Source organism: Lagopus muta, chromosome 5, assembly GCF_023343835.1.
Source record: "Lagopus muta isolate bLagMut1 chromosome 5, bLagMut1 primary, whole genome shotgun sequence".
NCBI classification, from domain to species: Eukaryota; Metazoa; Chordata; class Aves; order Galliformes; family Phasianidae; genus Lagopus; species Lagopus muta.
The window spans coordinates 44,137,283-44,165,157 of record NC_064437.1 but is presented as its reverse complement, the minus strand read 5'-3'; the positions used below and the strand labels follow the sequence as shown (position 1 = coordinate 44,165,157).

Genomic DNA, 27,875 nt, shown 5'->3' with positions numbered 1-27,875 from the left:
CACCAACTCTCCCCTTAAAAAGTAGAAGCAGCTGAGTGTGCTGGGTTTATTTCTATTAATAGACATCTTAAAACACCTGGCCCAGGGGTTCAAAGTGGCTAAGAGCTAGTCTCTGAGGAGATCAATGTGTTTCAAGCTTTTAAGAGCAAGAAATGCACAAAATGCTGATCAAGGGCATGAGTCGGAAAATCTCTAGCTGTATGTGCTTTCATTAATAAAACTGCCTAAGCATGCAATACTCTGTGGCTACACATGTTAGGAGAGGCTGCCATCTTGGCCATGCTGTAGCTTTGATGGCTCAGTCCTTTCCCAGCTTAGTGATTTGCAAATCCTAAATCACTTGGGAGTAACAATGCACTTGGCAGTGAGCAGCATGCACCCCAGCACAGGTCACAGCAGTCACAGGTACATTCACCAAAACACCAGACAGAAGAATAACAACATGCTAATGAGAGTTGGAGGGTATTGTAGAAGTCTGAAGGAGGAACAGGGTTTTTCTCTACCTTCACAATGCCATCTGACAGTTTAATTTTAACTCTCTCACCAGTGACCTCTAAGGAGAAACCTCCTATTAGCTCTCTCTTACGCTGCAACTCACAGTGCTCAGTGGTACACCCTGTTGACCCAGTTTTGGCAAGTGTTCCCAAGCATCATCTCAGTTGGAGATTGTATTCCCTATGGAGCACCACTGAGCTCAGTTTGGCTCACCAGTGCCTGTGCAGCAGCTTCTTACCCAGATAGTCCAGGACGTGGAACAGAGCCCTGTTTATTCCCAGTACAGAGATGTACGAAATGGGCTTTGCAGTATTTTGCTGAATGTGAGTTTAGACTTTGGAAATATGTTTTTTCTTACAAAAACATTGTAGTGATCTGAGGTGCTAGCTATAAACTCAGAAAACATTACGGTTCTCTTTGTTACCAGTTCAATATTTTTTGTGGGTTTAGATCCATATGTGAATTTTTCTCAAGTATTTAAATTAGTCAAGAATAATATTTAGTGACATCTGCAAATTTAATCCTATAATACATTACATTAATTTGGAAATCACATCAAATTAACTTACAATTTTAGTCACTGATGTAGACTATCAAGACTTCAGTGAGGCTTTAGACGTGGTGCCCCACAACGTCCTTCTCTCTAAATCAGAAAGATTTTGATTTGATGGACAGACTGTTTGATGGACAAGGAACTGGTTGCAATATTGTACCCAGAGAGTGATGGTCAGTGGTTCAGTATCCAGATGGAGGTCAGTGACACACAGTGCCCCGCAGGGGTCAGTATTGGGACAGAGGCTCCTTGATATCTTCATCAACGCACTCTCAGTAAATTTGAGGATGACTCCTAGTTGTGTGGTACAGTTGACATGCCTGAGGAGAGGATGCCATTCAGAGAGACCTAGACAGGCTCAATCAGTGGGCCGAGAAGAAACTCATGAGGTTCAGCAAAGCCAAATGCAAGGTCTAACACCTGGGTCATGGCAACCCCCATATCAATACAAGCTGGGGGATGAAAGGATAGAACACACCCCTGCCAAAAACGTCTTGGGGTACTATTGAATGGAAAGGTGGACATGAGCCAGCTATGGACCCTTGCAGCCCAGAAAGCCAACTGTATCCTGAGCTGCATCAAAAGGAGCACAGCCAGCAGGGTGAGGGGGGTGATCCTGCCCCTCTACAATCCTACTTTGTAGTGTAGCCTTCTTTTCTATGACTACTGTTAAAGGCTGATTCAGTCACCACTTTGCACTGCAATTCCATGTTGTTACTTAACAAGAAAAAGCATTTTTGGGATTCTTTTTCTGTTAGGATAGAGGACAGCCAAGACTTTAATTGTCTTGACACATTAAAATGAATATGAATGGTAACTCTTTAGTTTACCACCAAATGTACTGCTAGTTGTTTTCCAGGCTCAGATAGAACATGTGCTGCAAGACATAGGCCATGGCACAAATGGACTATCAGCCTGTTTTTGAATTTCTAACTCTGTGTCATTTGAAGGATCAGTCTTGATGTTACTTAATACATAACTATGTGCAGAAGATGAACTTACAATCTTATGTGTTGATAGAAGAAAGTATTAAGATTTGAGATGCTGACTTATTAAAAGATCTTGTGGAATACTAAACCAAAGATCTTAAAACTTTTATTCAAAGATAATGTTTAACACAAGGATTTAAGACCAAGTGCCTGCCTCAGTATATGTAATGCCAATTTGTAGAATCTGTGCAGAGAAAAAAGTTATAACAATAATGTTAGAAGAAGGTTAAGTACATCTTTATGAAAAAACAATATTGCACAGGGTCATTGCTGTTATTCGCTTATTGCACTGTAGCATGTGCAGCATCCAGGTCATTGCCAGTGCAAACCAGACAAGCTTAAGCTGTGATGAGTGATACTGAAGGGGGGGCAGGGAGAGGGGTTTATGTGTGTGGATCTGGATTGTCTCAAACTCGGACCCCAAGCAGAGATCCAGTGCTGGCAAATACAGTGAGAGTCTGTGGGGGAACTCTGCAACTGAAGTCTTCAGGGAATGGAAAGAGTAGTTCCAGATAGGCCACCTTGACAAAGGTATTAGGTGTAGCAGGACATACTGGTGTTCTGAACACATTGACAGTTATGAGCTTTTTAAGCAAATGTTTCTCATTTCTTTTTTCTCTTTGTTAGTTAAGTTGGATTGGGTGGCTGGTGCTGAAACAATTTAATCCTTGTCTACAAAGCAATTTATTGCAAGTTATTGCATCCTATTTCAATTGATTGCTTTATTGTTGTTGGCGTGTTCTGTGCTTTTTCTCTTACAAATTTCATTTTGCAAATGTAGTAATAATATTTTACATGTGTGGAGAGCCTTTCATCACAAAATGCTTCACAAACTAGACAGAGGTTTTGCTGTCAGTTGTTTGAAAGAGAGTGATGCTGGCACAAGGACTTGCAGTCATTTTTGCCCATGTAGTCTGGCCAGGCTGAAGCTTTATCATGCTATCTACTTTCTTGTAACCTATATTGTCACCTGAGTAATAAATAGCCAACTTCCATTCCTGGCTCAGATGCATTTACTGCTCTGGCTTAAAAACTGAAGTACTTGCTGGGTAAGAAAACACTTTCAATTATACCGGCTGCCAGCCTCTTTGTCTGACTGGCCTAGAGAAAAAAAAAAAAAAAAAAAAAGAAGAAGGAAAAGAAATAAACTTCAGACATAAGCAAATGCATTTTTAAGTGTTTTTATTTTCTCTTTTTTTTCTGCATTGCTTCAGGAGAATGTGATTTTAAAAGCTATCACTGATCCAGATCCTGTATTTGACCAATCTCTGTTGGTTTTAAAATTTGCATTTGTCTTATATTTGTTACATTGTGTGCCAGATCCTAAAAATGAGACATTATTAATAAACTTGACCAGTTAGAGGTAAGGGCATAAGATTTGGTGCTCTATAATAAGCTGGCCCTAAATTTCAAAGCAAATCCTTAAAAAGTCTACGGCATTCAGTGAAAGAACTGAATTAATTTGAACTGAACTGCACGCAACCTTTTAAAAAATAAATCTACTACCAATATGTATAATAGTACTCTCTTAAATATTCAGCTTCAGTTACTTACTTTAATTCAGTGGATTTTTCACTGTCTCCACATAACTTCTGTGTAAAAGGAAAAGATAATCTACTGTTCAGACAAAAGGCTTAAGCTCAGCTGATCTGTCTTCTGTTTCCTTTGTATCATATTCTTGCATTTTTACTCCATCTCTAAAAAGGAGATGACAGGACTTCAGTGCTTCATGATTGTGTAAAGATAAATACATTTATAGTGAGCTGTTCAAAATGATTTAGCCCAGCATATAATTAGGTTCAATACAGACAGATGCTTTCGTATTACAAGTTGGGATATTGGGTCTTGGGAAACTATGGAGGAACAGATTAATGATCTTGTTCAAAGTACTTAGAAGTGAAATGGTTAATAAAATACATATACAGGCAATATTTAGGTTTCAGAGTTAACACCCTATTGAGATGATTGAAAATAGTTCACATCTTGCTGAACTGTCATTTTGAGCTGTCTGCCAATTTAAGAACATATTGCTGCCTCAGTTAACATATGGTTTGAGTTGATACAGTTTTCTGCACAACCATGAGAGCTAGACACATCATTATATGAAAATGAAAACAAATGGCTGAGTCCTGGGCTCTGCCGCTTTCGGCCCCCCTGGTGCAAGTATGAGTTCAAAGCCAGCTCCTCTTCCCCTTTGAAGATTCCTGCAGCATGACAGAGTTCCCGTGTACCCGCTCCTGTGCCATGGGGCTGTGGCACACACAGCCTGTGAGGTTCAACAGCTGGATCCCAAGCTCTTGCTGCATCTTAACTGCATCATATTGTAAGTTAGTGCTAGCAATAGAAAAATAAACGTTCTAAGGAAACACTCTTTGGTGAGCACAGTGAGGAAGTTTCTGATATCCACAGAAGTAAGGCTGAAAATGCTTCCACCATATATAAAATGGCTCTCTTCTTAGACACTTGCAAATGTTTTGCAAATTACATGAGATATATGTATGCATATATATATATATATATATTAAAAAAATTATGTAACAGAAATTCCATGGTTGTACTACAGGTTGTTTTGCTCTAAGATATAGTTTTACCATTGCATTTTTTTTCTACTTAAGCTAGGTAAATTTTGCAGTATTTCCATCCCACATTTTATCAGGGTGTTTTCATTGCTGAAACTCCTGGCATGTCTCTTGTCGTAACAGGAAATTATTTCACTGCAAACAGATTACATTTAAATTATTTTGAAGGTCTTACTAAAGCTGATAAAACCAAAATAAAATAAAAAACATGAAGCTGAAATTCATCTTTTCCTTGCGAAGTGAGGCAAAATGCAGACCAGAGTGATTTGAGTTACATGTATAGCATAAAACTATCCAGATTTGGATAAATGGACTTTGTTTTCCTTGTCCATATGGCTTTGTAACTGGCTCATTTCCCAACATTCTTTTTGACTCAACTTTCAAATTCAAAGGAAGCCAAATATCTGACCAAAATGCATTTAATTTTCTCCTGCCTATTAGAAGTAAGTATTTGTGCAAAACGAAACCACAAATCAGCTCAGACTTGCTTGTGAGATTGATGAACCACAATGAATCGTTTGGTGAACTCAGTCTAAATTTCAAGTATGCAATAAAACACAAAATTTTATCCAGGATTCACTTTGAGTGCATCCCTGCCTGTCTGGTAATTATTATTTTTTGGTCATTTAGTTTTGGGCACTTAGAAGGCAGTCAACTGACAGAAACGCTTCTTAGCAATGCCACCTGCAGATTGCTTATATATATGTATAGTGGTATGCAAACTGCCAAAGCATGTACCAAATGGCATTTTTTGTCTGGTTATATAACTGCAGGGAAGCATTTATTTCTTTGAAGCTCTGCTACTTGAGGATATAGGCTAAAATCTTGTGCTGCTTCATAGAGGAGGCTGTGTTTGGGTCCAACACCACCACCTCTGCTCCCCTTGAACTTTGTTAGAGTTTGTTTCCCATTGTGCCTCAGAGAGCGTCCTGTAATGGGTTCATGGCTCATGAGCTGTGAGGAACCGAGGCATGAGCAGGTTGAGCGTCACATCAGCTTTGCATTAGCAAGGAGTTCAACAAGAAGTGCAACCCTTCACAGTTGATGTTTTGTCATTCACGTGCAGATGTGCTATACTTTTGATTGTCCACTTCCCCAGACTTTCTGAAGCTACATCCTTATGTAGCTTACTGTGTGGCCTCTTTTGCAGCTTTGCCATGGGTTACACCATGCTAGGGTTATGCCAGTTTCAGGTGCTCTCTCTGTGTTTCTCCTCACCTGGGTTGATATTCACCAGTAAGTTAATCACTGGTACCAGGAGCAAATTGTTTCATACTTCCTTTCTTTCATATATATGCATAAATCCATGTTTTAAGATGGCTGCATAGGGACTGTTGCTGTAGGCAGATATCCTAGATGATGTATTAAGCCCACCTGGAGATTTTATTGTTACAGGGTGCAACAGGGAACCAGTTAACTTTGTCTTACATGAGATCTTTGTTTTTTTTCGGATCTAAATTACTGCCAAGGACTCTAATGTCATACCCCTATGAGTTTAGATTACACTGTGACACTGTTTTATTTATAGGTAGAGAAGAGGAAGGAAACCAGGATGCATTTCATTGATCTTTCTGTGTTGTAATTGTAAAATTCATGGGTTTTTTTTTTTTTGGTTTTTTTTTGCTTTATAGCTGTTCTCTTTCCTTTTCCTTATTTAATATGCACTTCATACTGTGCCAAGGGGTCAGCAGGGCAAATCAAGGAGCCAGATGGCTTACCTCTACCCTAAGGAAACATACCAATATTTAGCTGGGCACTTTACCAAATAAATGCAGGACTGGAATCCACAATAAATGTGAGATTTGGTTAAAACCGTATCTTTTTCCTAGATTCACAGCTACAACCTCCTTAAGGCATGAGCTTTTTATACTTCACTGCCACTTTCCAGCTTTCTCTAAGTAACTGCATCTTAGAAGATATTAGAAGGGGGTGCAACTCATTTTATTTATGGCCTTTGCACAGAAATTGCACAGAAACAAGTTTCAGTTATTTTAATCTGACTGAAATAAGAAACCATAATCCATGGATGAAAAGACAGTGGACAAACTCAGTTAAATCCCTCGTACCCTGAGGACATATATTTTGTCCATTTCTGGTTTTTTATGTTCCTTTTTTTTCCCGCTATTATTCCCAACTTTAACTTTTGAAAAACCAAGCAGTTTAAGTGGCCGGGCCTGGGGAGCTTATTTGTATGCAGCACAAATTTCAGGATCTGTTCCCAAGCCTGTGCAGAGTGAAAAATGGCCTGCATTTTCTTGATAGCCCATGTGGTTGTAAAGAATAAATGGCTAATGAATTACAGATGAACATTGACGCAAATTAATCTTCCTGATGTCCCTGGGTTATATGGCAGCCATTTAAAAGTTTAATCAATACACTAAAGTTGAAAACATGCAGGCACTGCAGTTGTTTGGATGTAATAAACATCAGAGGGAAACGGGAGGCTTGTACCCAGTCCATGTATCATAATGACAGGTATTTATGTTTAATGGACTAAATATTTTTTATTGGAAGAGAGCAAATGTCAGCTTAACTTTGTAAGCCCCGCATTCAACTTTCCTTTGAGGTTGGTGAGAGACGGCTGACATGTCATTGAAAATGAAATGTAAAAAAACCAATTGAGACAAAGCGAGGATAAGGAGCTGTTTTGCCGACGAGATGTTGCTTTAATGCTCTGCAACTATTCATTAAATAAAATGTAAACTCTACCATTTCAAACGTTGCAGTAAAATGGTTTACTAGGGCAGACTTTTAATGGTTATTAGGGAAAACAAGAGCCAACCACTGCCAAATATTCTTTTCTGGGAAACATTTTATTTGAAAAGTCTTTTCCCAAGTTACAATTTCAGAAGATTTATAATTACAAAGTTCCGCCCCCCCCCCCCCCCCCACACACACACACTTCTTTCTTTTTGAGACAAAGAAAAACAGAAAAAATAACTTTCAGAACAACCATTTGATGATTTTTTTTTCCCTCCTTTGAACAGACTAATAGCTTTATATAAGCTTCCCAGAGGCTTGGATATTAATTGCACTTGAAGTCAATAAATCTTAGAGCCATGTGTGTCCAGGACTTACCCATCATTGCTATAAATGGGGAAGGATGCTATCCAAGACTGCCAGATTCACCAAGCTTACACAGTTGCTTGGCTATGCAAAAGCCCACAGGAATTTTTCTGTAGATATTTAAAGTCAAAAAAAAAAAAAAAAAAGTTATTGTCATCATTTTGTCTTATAAGAAGACAACCTTCTTCCAAATTAAACAAAAACCCTCGTAAGCAGAAGAAAAAGAGAAGATCTTGTTTTAGCATCTTTATGTAATCTTTTTTATTGCCCTGTTAGCTAGTCTTACCTGAGCGGACCCTTGAGTGTCTAGAATGATCTCCTGAAACTTCTGGCAATGTGTGCTGTAGAAGCATTTCAGAAAAGGAGTATGGTCTCAAGTTGTGGGTTTGTTTCTCTTGTGACTAGTTAAGCTGATCATCTCTTAAGCTTACCATCTCTTTCAAATATTCTGTTCTGTTAAATCATTGCTCTTAATAGTATAGTGAGTCATCTGCTAAAGGTTTGATGCCTGGCATCCCACTCCATGATACATCTTCAAACATACTGTATTGACTTCACCAATGACTGCATAAGGCAGACAGATGTATTGGGGGAGTGGCAGAAATCTCATATTTCTACAGAGGTACCTCATTTCTGTTTTTCAGGTAAGCAATTTTATTTTAACAGCAGTGTTAGTCTCAGCATTAGCTTGTTATGTTGGCATCAGGTTCTACCTCAGATAAGATGGCTACTGATACTGAATAAAGCCAGATCCTGCTAAGTAATGTTGTAGAGAGATGGTGTCATGTTTATAAGGCGTTATACACTGCTTCCTGATGATAAAATAATTGTTAAAGAAGCATCTGGAAATGTTAATCTTGTCTACTCCATGGAAGATGAACTATTTGCATTTTTAAGCAAGCTTATAAATAAATACGTCTACAGCATGTAAAGCAAAAGAATGAAAAGAAGACGTTGGCCAGACAGACTGCAAAGGCAAAAGAACTCAGTGTGGCACTGAATAGAAATCTCCCTTTTCTGACCCCGTGTCACTTGCCCCAAACTGAGTAGCTTCCCAGTCTGAAGGAACCAGTGTGGCCAAATCTGATGATGTTTAATCTTTCTCATAATCTTACATCCTGTTGTAGGCAGTGTGTTGCTCCTTCCATTACACTGCCACACCACACTATGGCTAGGATTTACCTGGAATGCAATGCAAGACAGATGAAGCAATGCATACTGTTTACTGCCCATTGGAAATGGCCTATTGCATAGATCTGAGCTGACTTTGATATGACTGGTGAAAGGGAAAGTTGGAGCCTGATAATGAAGCGTCAAAGACCAAGAAGCAGGATTGCAATGTCCTAATGTATTACACTAAAGTTTAATTCGGTTTCAAAAATTGTCTTCAGTTTCATAAAGCTCAAAAGCAGTGTTGCTGGTAATCTTTAGTGACGTGTGAAATAAAACAGCAGGTATGTATAGCAAAACATTAACAAGATAGCACTGGACAGAAGTGGTGCTAGCAGAAAATTAGAGGTAAAGAGTGGGTAACATTAGTTTGATTCTCTCTGTCAGAACACTCCCTTTTCAGCAACTCTTCACAACAAATATGAATCTTTTGTAAAATGGTATGTTGGTTAGTACAAGCACCCTACTCCTACAGCAGAAGACACTCTATTTTCTTGGTCAATCCATTGTATGATCTAAGTAAACTACTCCTAGTTAGATTTTTATAAGAAATTTGAATTTCAGGCAAATAAATCCTTTTTATTGTGGTTTCTCTGTATTTAACTTCTACAGAGAAGCTGCTGAAGTGTATTATAGGCTTAAAGGATAAAATAGAGGAATTAAAAAAATCTGAAAAAAAGATTTTTTTTTTGTAATGCAAAAGTATTGAGAACTCTAAAATTTCACGTTGGAAATGAGGTTCAACTTAATTGAAAGAAAATATATGAGGATGCACAAAAAAATGGCCCAATGACAGAATTATTACTGATTAAAAATGGCATTTTTAGAGCATGTTTCTTTCAGTTCAAAGTTACATGGTTGCATCTACATACCTAAATACAGAAGCCTCCCACAAGCATCTTGAAGATTTACCAGTCCAGAAACACAAATCTACCTGCTCACCCTTTGCCTTAAATAAATGATGATGAAAAAATTTAATGGTGTTTTGTCTGTCACCAAAAAAAAAGGCGCCTAAGACTACAGGCTGGATAATGCTTTGCAAAGCTGATGCGTTTTGTACATTTATGTAGATACTGCTGTTTAACTTTTTCATAACACTGATGCAAAAAAGATGCACGATCTGTCTGTTATATAGTTATAGGTGTTTTTAAAATTATATAGAACTGTTGATCTAAAATGACTTGAATCTAAATGAAAAAGAAGCTAGGGAAACATGGGTTGGCAATTTGCCTTTTTCTATATCATGTTCATGCTGAATTCCTGAGAAATATGAATGTGGTGTTTGAGGGTGATGCCAGTCACAACCCTCTCAAACTGGGATCTACAGCACTGACAGCTATTCAAAAATGAAATATATTTTGGTTTTGGTTCTGCGTAATGAGTCTATGACAAAAAAAATGGTTTACTTGTAAGTTCTCCTGCAGGTGTAACTCTGCTGTCTGTCAGTTCATCCTGTATTTTATTTTGATGGAGAGCATTAGGGAGGGAAAAAAAAATCTCTTCATCAAAAAGCTTAACAGGAAAGAAAAGTCTCAACACAATGTCATGTATAGCTGATTATTTGTGATGGTTAAGAGAATTATCTGAAAACAAAGAAGTCTTTCACAATGAATCTAAAATAAAAAAGCTTTAATAACATTTACATCTGTGTATCATCCATGTCTCCAAATGCAAGTCATGAATAACACATAAACTAGAGTATATAGGGAACAGAAGTGCTAGCACATCATTTAAAATCCAACACACCCCATCATCAGTGGAATCAAATACACAGCAGGAGTGGTTCCAGTTGATAGACACACAATGAAGTCATTGAAAATGAAAACATATTAATTATGTTCCTTAAGGTTAAAATAGTAATGGTTGAATTCTCTAATCGTAGAATAATACTAATGCCCCAAACCCATGCAGAAAAAGTGTGCAAGGTTTCAAAAACTGTGCAAGATTTAGTTTCAAATTCACGTATTTGGGTCTCACCCATGGCTGACTCCACAGCATGGGAGGCAGCAAGGAGGAGAGCAGGAAGTGCAAAAGAAAGACAAAACCAGAGAGAATTAAAAAAAAAAAAAAAAAAAAAAAAAAGATGTTCTTGGTCCAAACAAGCCTCTTGCACTACGTGAGCTAAGTGTAAAAATAGACCATTTATGAACTGCAGCTGTTATGTGCTTAAGCAAATCCTGCTGGGAGAACTGCTTTGTAGAACACCTCTGCTAACACAGTCACAGAGATCCCTTTAATGGAGGAATTCAAAGTGTAGTGTGTCAGGGAAACCTCCTCCTTTTCTGAATTTTTTTTCTGAATTTGAGCTTACTGCAGGATGTGATCCTACCTTGTCATTGCCATAGATTTCTCTTTCCTTAAATGTTTTTTTCTAGTTTCATTATCTTTTTTCTGTGTTGAATCAAAACAACGGAGGCTGGAGGCAGAGTATGTGTGTGTTGAGAAATGAATAAGGGGGGCTGTGAGGGGATGCTCAGGTTGTGTGATAGAAAATGATAGGTGTCAAAAAAAATATCAACAACAATAAAAAACACCTCGTGTCGTCATGGTCATTTTCTTTGTATTGAAGCATTTTTTTGTTTGACCCTGGGGACTAGTAAGATAACTCTATGGTAGTTGATTTTAGGTATATTCTTTCTTTACTTTTCTTTTTTCTCCTACAAATCCTTATCTATGCAGCCCTGACACATGACTATTGTACCTCGGCTCCTAACTGTATTAACTCCATTGTGTTGGTGTGCTGAGTGCTCTGATCCTTAAACATCTTTATGCAAAAAGCCAAATCCTCCCAGCAGCAAGGGGTTAATTGTCTTCTTTCAATGCACTTTAAAACTCTCAGCTCTTGGGAATGATGTTTCCATGAGGGTTAAATGTAATTACAAAATAATACAGGTACTCTGTCTTATTTTCGGTGAGTGATAGTTCAGTCCTCACCGTTGTTACTGCCTGTGTTTATTTTGGGGCTCTTCCTTCAGCGTACTTGATGCAAGGTATTTGCAAATATGAGCCTTTGGGCTTTAAATGTGCTGCTTCTTCTGTTTCTTATTCACTACAGATTATGTATAATTGATGACCCGCATTTACAGACATGGGTGGTATACAGATGTAAATGTTATTATAGCTTTTATATTTTATGTTCTCTTTGAAAGATCATTTTGTCTTTGAATAATACTCCTGTTCAGATTTTGGGGGGTTTATCTCTAAAAGAGAATATGAAATGGATATTGCACATCGTATATTTCTTAAAAGTAATTCGGAATTTTAGGGTATGGGATTGGCGGTGACTGATACACTGCCTGGATGAGATATATCCCTTTGAAAATAACAGCGCCAGTACATGCCTGCATCTGTCTAACCTCATAATTCACTTTCACATTGGGTTATGGATGTCTGCATTCAGTGAGTCTATCTTCCCTTTAGGTATTATTTCAGCCCTTTGAGATAATAAGGAAAGTTTAATTGCGTTGTTAATTGATTTTTTGCACAACATTATTACCTTGATTGATTGCAGAGTTGATGAAAATGTTAGACACAGGCAGTGTAAAGTATCAGCCCAGTAAGGAGTGGGAGCCTTGTGGAGAATAGATAACCTTGATGTTAAGAGCTATATCCTTCAGATATGTCTTCCCTTGACATATTGATGGCCCTTGAAAAGGGAAAAGCTGATTGTATGCAGAATGCAATCATTAAACCCACTTCAGCTGGCTGTTGATTAATTTGTTTTTTCCTGAAGGATCTAGTTAAAGAGAAGGCCTCACTAGTATCAACAGCAACCATTTTCCAGCTTCAGATTATTCTTAACCCTCTCCTAGAAGAAAGAAAAATGATACTGTCTTGGTTTAGACAGGCAAATTGTCTGAAAACATTCAGTCCAACTGCAATTTGGGGATTATAACACTCACTTTGCCCCGTTAACTACTGCTTCCTTGACGACCTCTCCTCCCCCAGCCTTCAGTATTCAGCTGCACTCCAGCCGCGGCTAGCAGAAAGCCACGTTTGATGTTTTCTGAGTAGGGTGAGCGTCTGTTCTCAGCAGAGATGCCAACAGGGAAGCCAAGCTTTTTTTACGCAAAGACTGAAGTATTTCAGTAGCATGTAGCTGCTTCCCAGGAGCCTCTCTGAAAGGACCAGGGAGTTTGCTGCACACACGTAAGTGGTTAAACTTTCCTTATCCTTGAAAAAGATCTTTCTTGAATCATTTTTTGTTATTGTTTTGAGATCTTTGAGGTCTTCAACAGGGCAGTTGTGTTGTGCATTGCTGCTGTCAGAGAGTACAAAGGATGCGATGGAAATCACCGTGCCTGATAGCACAGCTCTCAGCATTTCCTCCTCCAGGACAAAACCAGGGTTGCCCCAGGTTTGACAGCAGCAGTGTTGTACCCTGTTCTTGGATGTGTTTAACCAAACGGGCTGCATGCGACCAGCTTTCTAGGTGTGAATCCATGGGATGGCCATTGAAGGACAAACTGATACCTGCAGAGCACTTTCTGGTTCTGTGTTTCGGTGGAAGCCATTGTGAGAGCAAAGGTGAAGAGCACTACCTGTGAAAGCCATTGACTAAGTGGCCTTCCCGTGACAGATGGGGCTTCTTTGGCAGAAAACCCTTCTCTGGATTGGGGGACGGCTTCTTTTCAGAGCATTTCTTCCTCTTGTATCAGTAAATGACCCAAGCAATCTAAAACGTTTATGTAGCTTTAACCGAGCAATTGAATGTCTTGGAAACAATGCTGCAGTCTTTATCTTTTCAGTTAACCAGTTAAAGGGCATTTGGTACAGAAGTGGCAGCAGGTTATTGCTTCCTGTTTACCTTGGTAGTCTCAGAGACAGTTGCTGTTAATTTGTGCTTGTGAGTGATACAGTGATCAGTGTTGCTTGATTGTTTGGCCAGATGTGTTTTATTAGGTCCAATGTTCACATTTGCCAGTTGGCTCCTTTTTAACACGGGGACATGTTAACTTACAACATAGTCAAGTCTGACAAATTTGAACCAGCCAAATAAGTGAGTAATATTTCAAGCTGTCAAAATGGGTGAATACTGATTAACTGACACACTCCAAAAGCTCTCACCAATATCCGTGCTCCAGTGGAAAACGTTTACGAAGCATAATACTTGTTAGAAAGTCTTTGGTGCTTTGACTAAACTTTAATGACTCTGACCCTAATGGAGAGGTTTTAATGTGCCTCTCTTGAGCTATTCCTTAGCCTCCTATCTTTTATCTTTAGCAAAAGCTTCCACAGAGGCTAAAAGTACTCTTGTAAACTGCATTCTGCTGTCCTTTGTGATTTAAACTTCAGCCCCTTTCTCATTAGCATGTTTTGAAAAGAAGGCTGAGGAAGCGGAGGGGGAGGGAGGGGGAGGGAAGAGTTGGAGATAGGAAACAATGACAATATTTTGGCATTCAGTACTAGGGGCGGCCAATGTTGGGGAATTAGACTATGACCAGCAAGTATTTGGCGTAGCAGATGGTGGTGTAGATGTGATATAGCAGAGAACTAAATTATATTAAGAGACAGAAGAGGCTTGGTCCATAGAACTAGGTATTTGCTGAACATTTTGGCTGCTTGCATCCAGATGCATTTCTGATTTCATTTGGTGGCATACAGCAGCAGAAGAGGGAAAAGATCTCACTGGCCATGTGGGGTCTGGATGTATCTCACAGAATGCTAAATGCCTTCAGCTTCCACTGCAAATCAAGGGAACTCAGGTCCTTGTAGTATCAGCTCCTTAAGAGTGCTTAGTTCTCTGTTAGAAAGAATCTTAGCAATCCTATCATTAGCGATTTGTTAAATGTTTCCTTTGTTTCCGGGGAAGGAGTTATGGAAAGAACCGAGTAATGGCATGCAAAGAAGTTTCCCTTAACTGCATCATAATGTGACAGCAGCACTATTTCATTAGCCTCTTTAATTTTGTTTGAGAGACTTTCTTTCCCAGCTTTTAAAATGAAAAGTAACTTGTCTTTATTTCACCTAACTCTCCTGAGAAATTTCGAACCAGTTGAGCCAAACTGAATTTTGAATTTTTTTATTTTTTTATTTTTTTTTCCCTAATGTGAACTTCTCCAGCAGGAACACATTTGAGGTCCGAAAGCAAGTTTTACTCATGGGATGAGCCAAATTCGTGTCTAAACTCTCCAGAAGGACTCTACTGCTCAATTTTTTTTCATATATGAATTTGTAATTTTATTGGAATGCTTGCAGACTTTCCAAACAATTATTCCAAATGTTTGCTTTCTGTCCCATAAATCATGGTACATTTGTTTAATTCTATCATACTTACTGAAATAACTTGCTTCCTTTTTTTTTTCCTTCCTATTTTTCCCCTCACATTTTATTCCTAATGCAGTCTATGCATGGTAAAAGTTTGTGAAGTACAATGTAATTATACTCACTTGTTGTTTTCTTAATGACTCTGTCATTCTTAATGGTTTAATTCCATTGCTGATTAATGTGCATATCATTAGTAGAATGTATACCAAAGTATAGAGCAGCCTACAGAAATGCTATTTTTGCATATGTTAGCCAAATTAACTGAAAATATTTTAAGTTAGTGTGGTGAATGTATGCTGAACAGCTGAACTTTAATATACATTAGAGAGAGGATTTTACAACCTCCTTGCCCACCATTCCAAATATAATAAAAGTGTCTCTTAGCATCATTTCAATGGTCACACTGGTGCTTTATCAAAAGCAATAGAAAGATGGTTCTAACATTAACATAGCCCTAACATTTACATTTCGCGAGGCCAGCAAGTGTCACCCCATGCTCTGGGAGCTTGTGGTGTGCTCAGCCATCACCTCCCTCCCATACAGTTTGAGTCTTTTGTTCAGACCACTACGTGGTGACATCCTCTTTGCAGCCATCTGTGTACACAATCTGATGCTCTCCGAGTTTCTTCCACCAGCAGTCAGACTCCTGGGCGAGAGGCTGAAAGCATGAACACAGGCTTTGATCGAGACAGAACAAGAAATTGGCTGCAAAACCAACAAACAGTATTGCTTTAATTGCCAAAGTGGAGTATTTCGCTGGCTGGCGCATTCGTTCGTTAGACAAATGCATGCTGCCCTCTAGTGCTGTTGCTGCCAGCTGCTGGCTGGGGCCCCTGCTGGTCCTCGGTAGTTGCCGTCAGCAGGGAGCGATGGAGCTGCTCCGACACAGCTTGAAAGACGAGGGGATATTTAGCAGTCGGTTGGTATTGGGTCCTTACAGTTATTTGGTCAGCCTTTAGTCTACTGCTTTTATTTAGACTACGTATAAGCAAATGGGATCTATGAGGAAATGTTAAAAAGACGAAAAGAACTGTTAACCCACCTGTCTTTTTCTCCATCTCCCTCAAGAGTGGAATTCTCTATATATAATTTTAAGTACGATTTCACCTGCTATATCGGGTGTGCTTGTAAGATATTTCCTGTGTATTTGGGTTTCTTTAAAATTGCATATACAATTTATGTGCCTGAAAATTTAGAAACATCTGCTTAAAAATTTCAGCACATTCAGTAAGAAATATTTTGTTGTAAAGCCCGTGTTAAGTCAATCCCTGTCACTATCTCAGAGAGTGAGCATAGTAAGGATGGAGGAAAAAGAAAAACAAAAACAAGAAAAACATTCACATTTTACAGTTTACATTTGGTACTTCTTGCTTCATTTTCTTCAGAGTGAGACACCCTCTACCCACCCCCAGCATATTTCTCTGATGATGGTTACAATAAGCATGGAAAGCTTCCAAAGAAATCCCAAGTGTGGGACCTTAAAGTGTAACAATGATACCCAGAGGAGTATGGGACTGGTTAATGATTTAAAGTAATATGCCCTAAATGCTCCTATTTTAGCCAACAGTAAAGATTCTGTAGACAGCACATGGCCAGATCAAAGCTGATCATGTCAGTGTCATTCAAGGAGGGACAGATACCCTCCTTTTCCCCCTTTTCTTCCCCCTACCCTTTTTTAAACAAAGTATGACATCTGAGGAACAGTGTGTTGATTGTTCCACTGCCAGGATACGCATAATGGAAACATTAGCTCCAAGATAACTTTTAATCTGTCAGCCTAATGGCTCCTTAATGTGTAGAGGGCTTTAAATGTATGTCAGCCAGGGCTGTATAAAGTAATATAGTTTGTGGCCTGAATGGATCTAGATGACTCTGCACCATGACACAATATGGTTTATTATTAAGTATCAGCTCATCAGCTTATTCCCACGGACTTGGACAAGCTTCTCAATTTTCCAGTAACAGATTATGTGAGAAAAAGCTTGCAGTGCATTTTTTTTCTTTTCTCTTTTTTCTTTTACTCCCTCCCATCTTCCAAATTACAAGTTTCATCCCAGCTGCTTTGAGAGCCCTGAAGTGTATTTACAGCAGGCTGCACTTTATCACACATCAGCTTGACTGCTAGTTTACACTGAACATTTATGCAGCTCCCTTGGCCTGGGATGCAAACTTCACATCTTTGTATTCCTATCACCTTCACTGCAAATTTTTCCAACATCCTCTCCCTGTTGACTGCTTTCCTTCCCAACCCCCTGCTCTCACTTCTCCACATACTCCCCCTTCTCCCACCTTCCAACAGGCCAGTGAGACTTGACATGTCACAGCACTTGTCTGTGCAGGATACTTGCAATAATTCAGAGTCTTAGTTTCCCTGCTCTGATTCTTCTCAGCTCTAAAATAGGTGTGTAATTCCAACACCACTGCCACAGAGTGGATGTAGATTTAATTTTGTGCTGTTCAGTAATTTCATTCAGTCTGAGGGACCACTTCATGCTCTGTGTGTCCAGAGGAAAATATCATCATTTTTTGGAATCCCTGCACAGGGAGCAGAGCAAAGAGGTAATTCATCTCCCTGAATGCAAAGGCTACCTTTCTTTTAGCAGTGCTACCCACAGAGGGAGGGTGATGATCGGGGCAAGTTGCTTTTTCCATCGGGGGAACTTATAGAGAGGTACAGGCTTCCCATTAGGTGCTCACAAACATATAGGTCAAAATAAGCAAGACAAAAGAAATGGATACAGGATAGTGACGCAGACATGGAGAGAGACGTGACTGTAAAAGATGCCCACTGTACTCATCTCTCCTTCAAAATTCTTATAATGGGGAAATAGACCAGCGGGAATTTCCATAGAAAAGGATGAGAATGGAAAGGAGGGGTTTCAGAGTGTGAGGGCCCTGGGAAATTGGCTGTCAGGGGGACTGAGCATACTGACAGGAGAGTGGGAATTTGTGTTCTGTCACCACTGGAGTGACCCTTCATGTGTGCACCTATTGCTAGAAACGACTGAAAGGGGGGTTAGCCTGCATGAGGACTGGACATGTCTCAGTCTCTTGCAGCTGTAGCGCAACCAAAGTATTTTTGTTTCCTTGTTGGCTGTATGAGCCTCTTTCTATTGTTCCCACTGCACTGGTTTAAGGAGTCTTGACCTTTTGCCTTGAATCCCACATGTAGTCAGGCATTCTGGGAGCTGCAGCCACAACAAGCAGGTTGAATGGTAGTGGGCATGGATTCCTCCATGTTGACACTAACAGCTGCAGCTCTTCTGTTCTTCTGGATCACGTTGCATTTTTTAGCTTGAGCTCTTCCATACTGACAGTGATTTGTTTGCTGCGTGGCACTGGGTTTTATGTTGGCAGGACATGGTGAAAGCTCAAGTAGATCTCTTGGAGTTACATACTTTGCTGCTCCAAGAACACTTAGTGACTTAGATGGTCCCTTACACTTATCTTCCAGCTGATCTCTGGTTCCTGTGTCAGAAACTTTACAGGCTGGAGCATATTCAGTAGGAACAATTGTTCTGTTTCACCAAAAGCAAGTGTGAAGAACAAGAAGTCCTTCTATAACTCATGCCATTTCTGTCCTTCATTAAGTTTATCATTATAAAATTGTAACTAAATTCATAATGGGTCACAAAACCCTCAAATGCATTCTTTTCTGCTTTTGGCTTTAACAGTTCACAAAAGGTAAATGATTTATTGTTCCTAATTCCTCATACTATTGTTCTTGTTTCTACATACCTACAAAAACAACTGGAAGGCCTGACAACAAATAAATGAATGCCTAGAATGTCTAAAATTTAAAGCAAGTGAATGACCTTTGAAGATTGAGTGACTTGGAAAGGCATTCAGTGTTTTTGAGAAAAATAAATGAAGTTCATTTTTTACATTTGTAAAGTATCTCCCTTGTGTTACAGCCACATGACTCAGTAAAACTAAAAGCTCACTGCTTGGGCCCATGTCAACTTTCTGTTTATTCTCTATTTTTCTATCACTATCACTGTTGGGTAGTTAGCATCTTCCCTTCCTCTCACATTCTCCTCAAGTCCAACCTTGTGTTCTGTGAAGCTTTTCATGAATCTGTACTGCGCAAATATTGGGCTGATTTGCCTGAGTTTCAGGCATTTTTTAAAAAGTTTTATTTTCTTGTTTTAAAATAATTAGATGGTCCATTTCAATTAGTTTGTGTCAGAAAATATTTCTTGAGGATAAAAAAGCAAGTATTTTGAAAATGTGTTTGAAAATACTTTGATGCTTTTTACGGCATGTAGTTGCTTTCATGTTCTTAATGATGATTATAGAATAAATAGCTCAGGTATAATTAGAATGATTTTTCATTTATCTTTTTTAAAAAGCACAACACTAGAATGACTGTGAGAGTATATGCATAATGCTGATTGATCAGAACAAAATAGTCTATATGTTACCAAATATATGTTACTAAAAGTCTGAGACTATTAGTTTCCTAGTTTCTTGACAAACCCTAGTGCTTCACTTAATTTAAAATAAAAGAAATTATCAAGTAGATGTAAAGTTGTTAATATTCCATGAAGACAAACATAAAAAGAAAAATTCTTGAACTCCTGACCAAAAGGATTTTTTTTTGTTGTTTCAAAACAGCTTCACTTATACCTTTAGATAAAGGGATTTTAGACTTGGAAATTACTGCAACTGATTTGCCTAAATCAGTAGCATTGTAGATGTGAAATTATTTGTAGATAAGTATTTATTCTCCTCTGAATGTTGTAGGTAGGGAATTATTTCCTGTGAAGGAAGTTCGTATTAATATTTAAGGGAATTTTGCAACTTCTGTTCATTAATTGTAGAAAATGCCCAAGTGCTTGTGGGGAAAAAAAATAAAAAGAAAAAAAAAAAAAAGATAATGGTATTGATATTTCATCCTGAAGGGTCTCAAAACAATTTGCAGATTGGTAGTATAACCACAGTGAAATGCACCCAGCTTCTTGGTGGAACATGGCAGCTGTTTAATAGCCCATAGCAAAACTATACAACAGCAGGTTGTGGAAAAAGAGATGAATATGGATCAAATACAAATTGGCAGTGGAGGATTTAGGTACTGTACTCAAATTAAACTTAGGCAAAGTGAAATCCCATTAGAATATTGAGTCTATGTATGAACAATCTTCTCACTCTGTCTGACCACAGTGGGCTAACCGCATGTTAATCTACATGATAGGTAGGCAAGGGACTGTATGCTGAAATGCGTTACCTGCTGTATGCTGTAAACCAATGTGTTTGGCAAACAATTTAAATTGTGAATACTTTGTTGTTCGCAGTTGGAGAAGGGTTTGTTAAAAACATTTGATGTTAAAATGGGTGCCTGAGGGGCATCTTGAGCAGATGTGACAATAGTTTTGAGTGGGAGAAGCTGAGGTTTTGACTTGACTGTTTAGTTTTAGCCATTGCTTTTTAAAGAAAGATGAATGCTGTCAGAGAAGGCTGTGCTGCTAGCAGATGCCCCTCACAATGATGATAGAAAGGTGTTTCAAATAGATGCAGAGCAGTTATTTATTAGAAAAAAGAAGTGTGACCTAAGAGAGACCATGAGATACTACCAGATAACATTTCCCTTAGGCTTCTGTTGGCTTCAGCTGAATTTGGACCAATAGCTGAGTCCGTCTTATCTATAAATCTAGTGCATCTCACTGCAAATTCTTTTTACTATTTTCTACATAATACATGAAGATCTACAAACTTTTCTTACTCTGGGAAAGTGTCCGGAGACCCAATTGCACAGTAGCTCTCTGAAACACGTGCCCAATTTAAAAGGAGCAAACATGACTTGAACAATTTTTCATGCGCTTTAGTATGCATGTATGTATTTATTTATTTATTTGGATAATTGGGTTTTCCCTCAGCTAGGGAAAAGCTGGTGTTGCTGACATTACAATGTGTTTGTGAAGAAAGACTGATACCAAAACACATGCAAGCAACTGCAAGGTCATTACTTACCAGCATAATTAGAACATCCATTCTGAAAAGGAAAAACATTTAAAAGATAAAGAGTGAATTAAAAAATGATTTTTTCCAATGCATTTTTTTCATAATTATAGTTTTAACAGCTTGTGGTGATGGTAGAAGCAGCTACTTAAGAAAAATTAGAAGCCTCATTTGGGGGAAGATGATCCCTCAAGAGACCTTGTGTTGTCATTTCTCAAGAACCATGAGCAGAAACCTCATTCAGGATGCTGTATGTTGTTTTGATGCATCGGAGGTGTACTTAGCTTATTATGGCCAATGCTGGATATTTTAATTAAAAAACAACACAAAAGTCACGGATTTATTGTTTCCCCCTTGTTCCTCCCCCTGTCTGTGTGCAAAATCTCAAGTGTGCTCACGCCCCTGAACTGGAAGAAGAGAGTAGAATTGCAGATGGGCAGGATGGCAAACTGCAGAATGCTGAAATTCATGTACAACTTATCTTAGCATCAGACTCCTTACTGCAGCTTTTTGTAGTTCTTGGTTTTCTGCAGATGTCGAAGGGAGGTTGGAGAAGGAGAGAGAAAACAAAACAAAACCCAAGCAGTCACTGCATTTAATTTATGAGCCAGGTTATTGTTTTACAAATAACCTTTATGATAAATAGAGTTTCATGGCAGCATTTTCAACTATGCTTTTATCAAGACTCTCTGAGCAGTGTGTGTGTAATATGCCTGGCAATTGAATCACAGCTGTATGCCTTGGTAGGGAATCTCTGTGGAGACAACACTTCCTTAATTTAAACAATTGTAGGCTGCAGGAGTTCAAAAATTTCAGCTGACTTTAACTGTCACTAGCCCAAGCACCTTTATCCCCAGGCGAGCAGCAGCAGCTGGATTTCATTTCCTGCTGCCAGACTGTCCGACATCTTTGCTGAACATCCCAGGAACCGAGCATCTTTACTTTGAGGATTTTATTCAAGGTGACAGCTCCTCACACTTTAGCGTTCAGATCACCTCAAGTAGCTGAGATATCAGTGAAAATGAGAGCACTTCTCCAGCAAGCTCCAAATTTAGATTGACTGAGGTTATCCTTAGGCCTCTAGACCCAACCTCCATGACAGAACAGGCCTGCCAGTAACTTTAAAACTACACTGGAGTTTGTAATGATGTCTGGGGAGAAATATTCTGCTGGAGCAGAGGAGAATACTATAAGCGATAGGAAATGATGTCAGATTTAGTTAGGGCTGAAGACAGCGCAGGAATATACTTGGCATAATATGGCACTGGTATCTCTGTCAGCATCTCTGTTTTCTGTCACCGCACACAATTCGGGGCCTGTCTGTAGTCCTGACAGTGTCTTTTCAGATCAGGTTATTGCCAACTCGGAGACTCACTCAGTGCAGCACCATACAGCCCCCTTTGTTTGAAGTCTGCCCTTTTGTCATTAATGCACTTGATGTCTATTTAAATCTGACGGTGAATGCAGTATCTGTTTTCCTGTCAAGAGATCATTGACAATATTAATACCTCATGTCCTTGCCTCATTTTCTAAGCGCTGACACCTAGCTACAGTCTCCAGCATTCATCAAACAGCTCTCTCTCACCAGCATCTCTATAAACAGTCTTGCTTCCAGTCCTCAAGAAATGCGGCAGACCTCAAACAACACTTCTATCAATGCCAGGGAAAAAGCAGTCTGAATAATACCATTAATAAACTGTTCATATCCTTTACATTTAGAGCTCCAAACGGCCTTGTTACCAACCTAATGCCTGCTGCAGTTTGACTTGGAATACCATCTGTTTAGGGGAAAATATTTGCTTTTTGCTAGATGCTTGTTTAGGAATGAAAACACCGTGCTTTACATGTGGAAACTGTTTTACTATTGAAATGATGGAAATTGAAATTATGAAAGCTCTGTGGAGAAAGGGAGTGGGATCAGGCTCTGCACCATGTTGTCTCCACTTCTGCTTTCCTGAAATGTGTTTTTCACAATGAGTGACAGGACAATCAATTTTTTTTTCTCTGTAAGAATGGGTTACTGTCCTGTCTTAGAAGGAAAGAAGAGAATGGGTTACATGGCCACAGCCCATGCCTTTCAAGACTTTAGGTTCTTATCTGGTGCACATTACACTGGAGAAATAGATGCAGAATATAAAAACTTGCATACTTCATTGATTCTGGAGGTGGCTACAATACCTGCTATGTGAGTTGTGGAAAGCCAGAACTACAGGGGGTAGAGGGTCAGCTCCTCCCCCATCTTTACCCTTTACGTATGGCAGTGACTGTCTCCTTTTGGCGAGGTTATGTGTGCACTTATGGGGATGAGCTAGGTATGTCAGTACTTGCTGTGCTAGACATTCCCAAGATAGAGGAGACTCTTTCACCTTACTTCTGTATGTGAGAGGTGACTTTAATTTGACTGTATGTGCCTGGGGGAACAAAGAATAACTCTGCTAGTAAAATTTAGCATCTTTGAGGATGTTCACAGGTGGGATGTGACTGTGAACTTACGCTTTTGCATACCACTTAGTACCACCAGAGGGGATGCTTTTGAATAAAGTCGTGAGATCTGCAGGTATGTATGTCTCAGTCACAGCAGTTAAAGCTTCCTCAGGCATCTTACCTCCTGCATGTACAGAGAATAATGTGCCTACTCTCCCAAAAGCAGTGTTCTGACTGATTTTTGAAAGCATTCTCCATGTGCACAGATATTTAGCATAGTTAACTATTGGAATTGTTTATTATTCACTGGGAAAACCATTTAAACATAGAGTATGGAGACTGCAGACAGTACAGAATGTGAGTCCAATCCATGTTCTCTGTTTTTCAAAATCTGCAGAGGGTTACTGTGATTTAAAATACAACGTATGATGTACCAACGTGATTCAATTTTTGAAGACATTTATGGATATTTGTTGAACAGGATAGCTCACACAGGTATCTGAGCATACATTTTCCCTGTGGGTTACACGCTGCTGATTGAAGTGGTAATAGTGGATATTTCCAATGAACAAACTTTCTTTTACAAGACAAGAGAACCATTCTCTTCCCTCTTTCAAATTTTTCAATTGTTTTTGTGCTTCTGCATCACTTTCCTAATTGTAATTTCCACCACTTTCCTAATTACAATTCATTTCCTCTTTCCTGTAGGCATCTTGGGAAAATGTCGCTACATTTACTATGGAAAACATTCCGAAGGCAACAGATTCATCCGAGACGACCAGCTATAAAACACTGCATTCTTTCGTGCCACTTCAGTCCCTCCACACGAGAAGCACAAATTGAATCTAAATTTTAAGCCTGTAACTAAAGTCCTCTAGTGCCTTCTGCTGACTTTGCCAGGCCTGTCAAGATCATCCTTCCATCTCAGTCTGAGTAGTCACATAGAGATTGACATGATTGCCTTTAAGCAGGTCCCATCCACCAGCGTGACAGACAGCTGTGGCAGAGCACCCAGCCTGACAGGAGGAGCGCATGATGGATTGCCCGGTCCAGCTGCTGCACGCAGGAGAGCCGGGGTCACACCTGGGCCTTCACTGAGCATGCTCCATTGGCTGGCGCCACACAAAAGCAGCATGTTTATCTCCCCCTCGCCTGTTGAGTGAGAGTGCTGGTGATATCAAAGTGTTTATAAAAGAGTAGGGCTATAATTTCAGATGAAAAAGCCCCTTATCTGCTCTAAGTTTTTTTTGTTTTTTTTTTTCTTGTGAATTAAGTGCTTTTGTTTCTATCATCTCCTATATGCTCACACAAATCCTCTTCACAGGGTATTCTTGGTTTTTCCACAAATGAACCTGTATGGATTACTCTTTTTTTTCAACACGAAAAGATATATCCAGAAAATATTTCATCAGTGAACAATCAATTTGTATTTTTGCTTATAAGGGAAGGAAAAAGATTTGAGCAGTTTTACAGACAAACAAAATTTTCTAGTTATTAAATAACATCTCAAATTTGTTTACCTTGATCTTCAGAAGAGGGGTCATTTTTAATACTGCAATAGTAGCATAGGTTCTCTCTGTAGTTGGAAAGGCACTCAATTACAATATTGACAGTGTATATTATTCCTGGTTTATTATGCAATATATATTTTAGTTGTGTAGAGAGTGCCTTTAGAATTAAGCACTTAAATTTGGAAGGAAAAAAGGGCTTAAAAAGTGGGATGTAAAATAAAATTGCCACCAGATGGATATGATTACTCAGCAGGGAAAAATGTCAATAAAAGTAACTGGCGGAATTAACATAATTAACAGCTTTACTAATATGTTCTGGAGAAAAGTTCAGTGTAATCCCAATTTGGAGTCTACATAAGAAAGGCTACTGTGAAGTTTTCAGTGAAAAACCAACAATGCATATCCTATTTCTTGATTCTCTGAGAAACGGATTGAGATACTTGGAATCATGAACATCTTTCTGTGAAAAATGATCCTGATAATTAACAAATATATCATGTTCAATGCTACTAGTTACAGTGTGATTGGCACAGGAATATGCAAAAATACTGTCCTCTGGACTGTTCACAATGCATGCATATTGTTCCTGGCTGAGTGTCACCACTCTCTGGCTGCGTTTGGCTTGTCTGTAATTAGATGGTGCTCTTAATTTACTTTCCTTAAGGATAAATGTTAATTTTTAGAAGTTGTCCACTGTTTTTGCGCGGAGAAGTGAACTGGATGTTTAAGCCAATCACAAAATTTGATCTGTGTAAAATAGTAAGACTGATGGAGTGACAGAGGAAAGTTTGCTGCTGCTGAGGGTTTGAGGCCTTGCACAGTAACTGGAAGACTTCATTTACTCAAGAAGTCTGTAATAAATCAAGCAGATACTTAAAATCAGTGATGAACAATATAGAGTGATCTAGTTCATACCACTTGCTACACAAACTGGTGTTTGGAAAGTAGGCTTTGGTCACTTGTAATGAGTCTGCTAATGTCCTGCATAGTTACAATAGTTACAATGTCCTGCAAGTTATCCTAGGAGATACTAGAGAAAGGAAAACTACAGGCCCATTTTTTTTTCTTTTTTTTCTTTTTTTTCCCCCAGAAATAGTTCTTAAAAGTATTTATGGCACTTGTCTTCTCTCTTGGCTACTGAAATAACAGCAGTTCTTGTTTGTTCATATTATATTGTTCTTTTTGAAGCCTACACGTGTTTTGGCCATGGCATATTATAAGCAGCAGGTTCTGAATACGGGTGTTTAGAATAACCTAATGTCACTTTCAGTCTGGTTGCATATATGTTCTTGTCTTTATAAAAGGCTTTAACCCTGCCTCAAACAATAAACAGCACTTGCAAACTGACCGTATGATTTTTCCATGTTTATTTTGCTTGTTTACTTTGCCTAATGTCAAAACTATTTGTATCATTTTCAGAAGTGTTTTCTTCCATGCAAAGCTTTGGAGGCAAAAAATATTTTTGGAATGAGAGATCTGATCACAGTGCCATCCATTTTCGTTTCTGTTTTGACTTAAGGGATTATATACCTATAGTTAAATATGATAAAGCCCTAATTACTACTTGCTTAAAGGGAATTCAAATTAAATGTCACTGATTATGGAAAATCAAAAGGATAAAAGGATTGAGCCCTGCATCCCTAAACATCTAGATGGGGACTGGGGGGGTAAATCCCCACCCGCTGTGAGGACAGAGCAGGTCCGAGACAGCCTCATGAGACTGAATGTGTACAAGTCTATAGGGCCGGATGGCGTGCATCCCAGGGTTCTGAAGGAGCTGGCTGAGGTGGTTGCCAAGCAGCTTTCCATCATATTTGAAAAGTTGTGGCTGTCAGATGAGGCCCCGGATGACTGGAGGAAGTGTCATTTCACTCCCATTTACAAGAAAGGGAGCAAGGAGGACCCCAGGAACTACAAGCTGGTGAGTCTCACCTCTGTGCCTGGGAAGATCATGGAACAGATCCTCCTGGATAACATGCTTGATCACATGAGGAATGGGCTTGTGATCTGAGAGAGCCAGCACAGCTTTACCAGGGGAAGGTCATGCTGACCTTCTGTGATGGAGTGACGGCATCGGTGGACAAGGGAAAGGCGAGCCATGTCATTTACCTGGACTTGAACAAGACCTTTGACATGGTCCCCCACCACATCCTTATCTCCAAATTGGAGGGATGTGGATTTGATGGGTGGACCACTCGATGGATAAGAAACTGGTTGAAAGGCCGCAGACAGAGGGTAGTCATCAATGGCTCTATGTCCAGGTGGAGGCCGATAATGAGCGGCATCCCCCAGGGGTCTGTCTTGGGCCCGGCGTCTTTAACATCTTTATCAATGACATCTATGATGGAATCGAGTGCACCCTCAGCAAGTTTGATGATGATACCGAGCTGAATTGTGCAGTTGACACGGTAGAAGGAAGGGATGCCATTCAGAGGGACCTCGAGAGGCTAGAAAGGTGGGCCCGGGTGAACCCGATGAGGTTCAACATGGCAAAGTGCAGAGTTTTGCACTTGAGCCGGAGGAATCCCAGGCATCTGTACAGACTGGAAGGAGCAGTCCTTGAGAGCAGCCCTGTGGAGAAGGACCTGGGGGTCTTGATAGATGAACTCAACGTGAGTCAGCAGTGTGCCCTTGTGGCTCAGAAGGCAAATGGCATCCTGGGTTCCATCAAAAGAGGGGTGGCCAGCAGGGACAGGGAGGTGATTGTCCCCCTCTACTCTGCTCTTGTGAGGCCCCATCTGGAATACTGTGTCCAAGTGTGGAGTCCCTAGTACAAAAAAGACAGGGAGCTGTTGGAGAGGGTTCAGAGGAGAGCCACGAAGGTGATCAGGGGACTGGAGCACCTCCCCTATGAAGACAGGCT

General features: G+C 39.4%; 1 protein-coding gene across 1 annotated transcript in view; it reads left to right on the top strand.

The window, feature by feature from the left end:
• The window catches only part of LRMDA (leucine rich melanocyte differentiation associated), a 641,727-nt gene extending 615,368 nt beyond the window's left edge, over positions 1–26,359 (top strand). Inside the window, exon 7 of the mRNA XM_048945601.1 lies at positions 24,210–26,359. Within this exon, the coding sequence (XP_048801558.1) occupies positions 24,210–24,289 (80 nt within the window). The 3' untranslated portion in view covers positions 24,290–26,359. The remainder of the gene's footprint in view (positions 1–24,209) is intronic.
• The last annotated feature ends 1,516 nt before the right edge of the window (positions 26,360–27,875 follow it).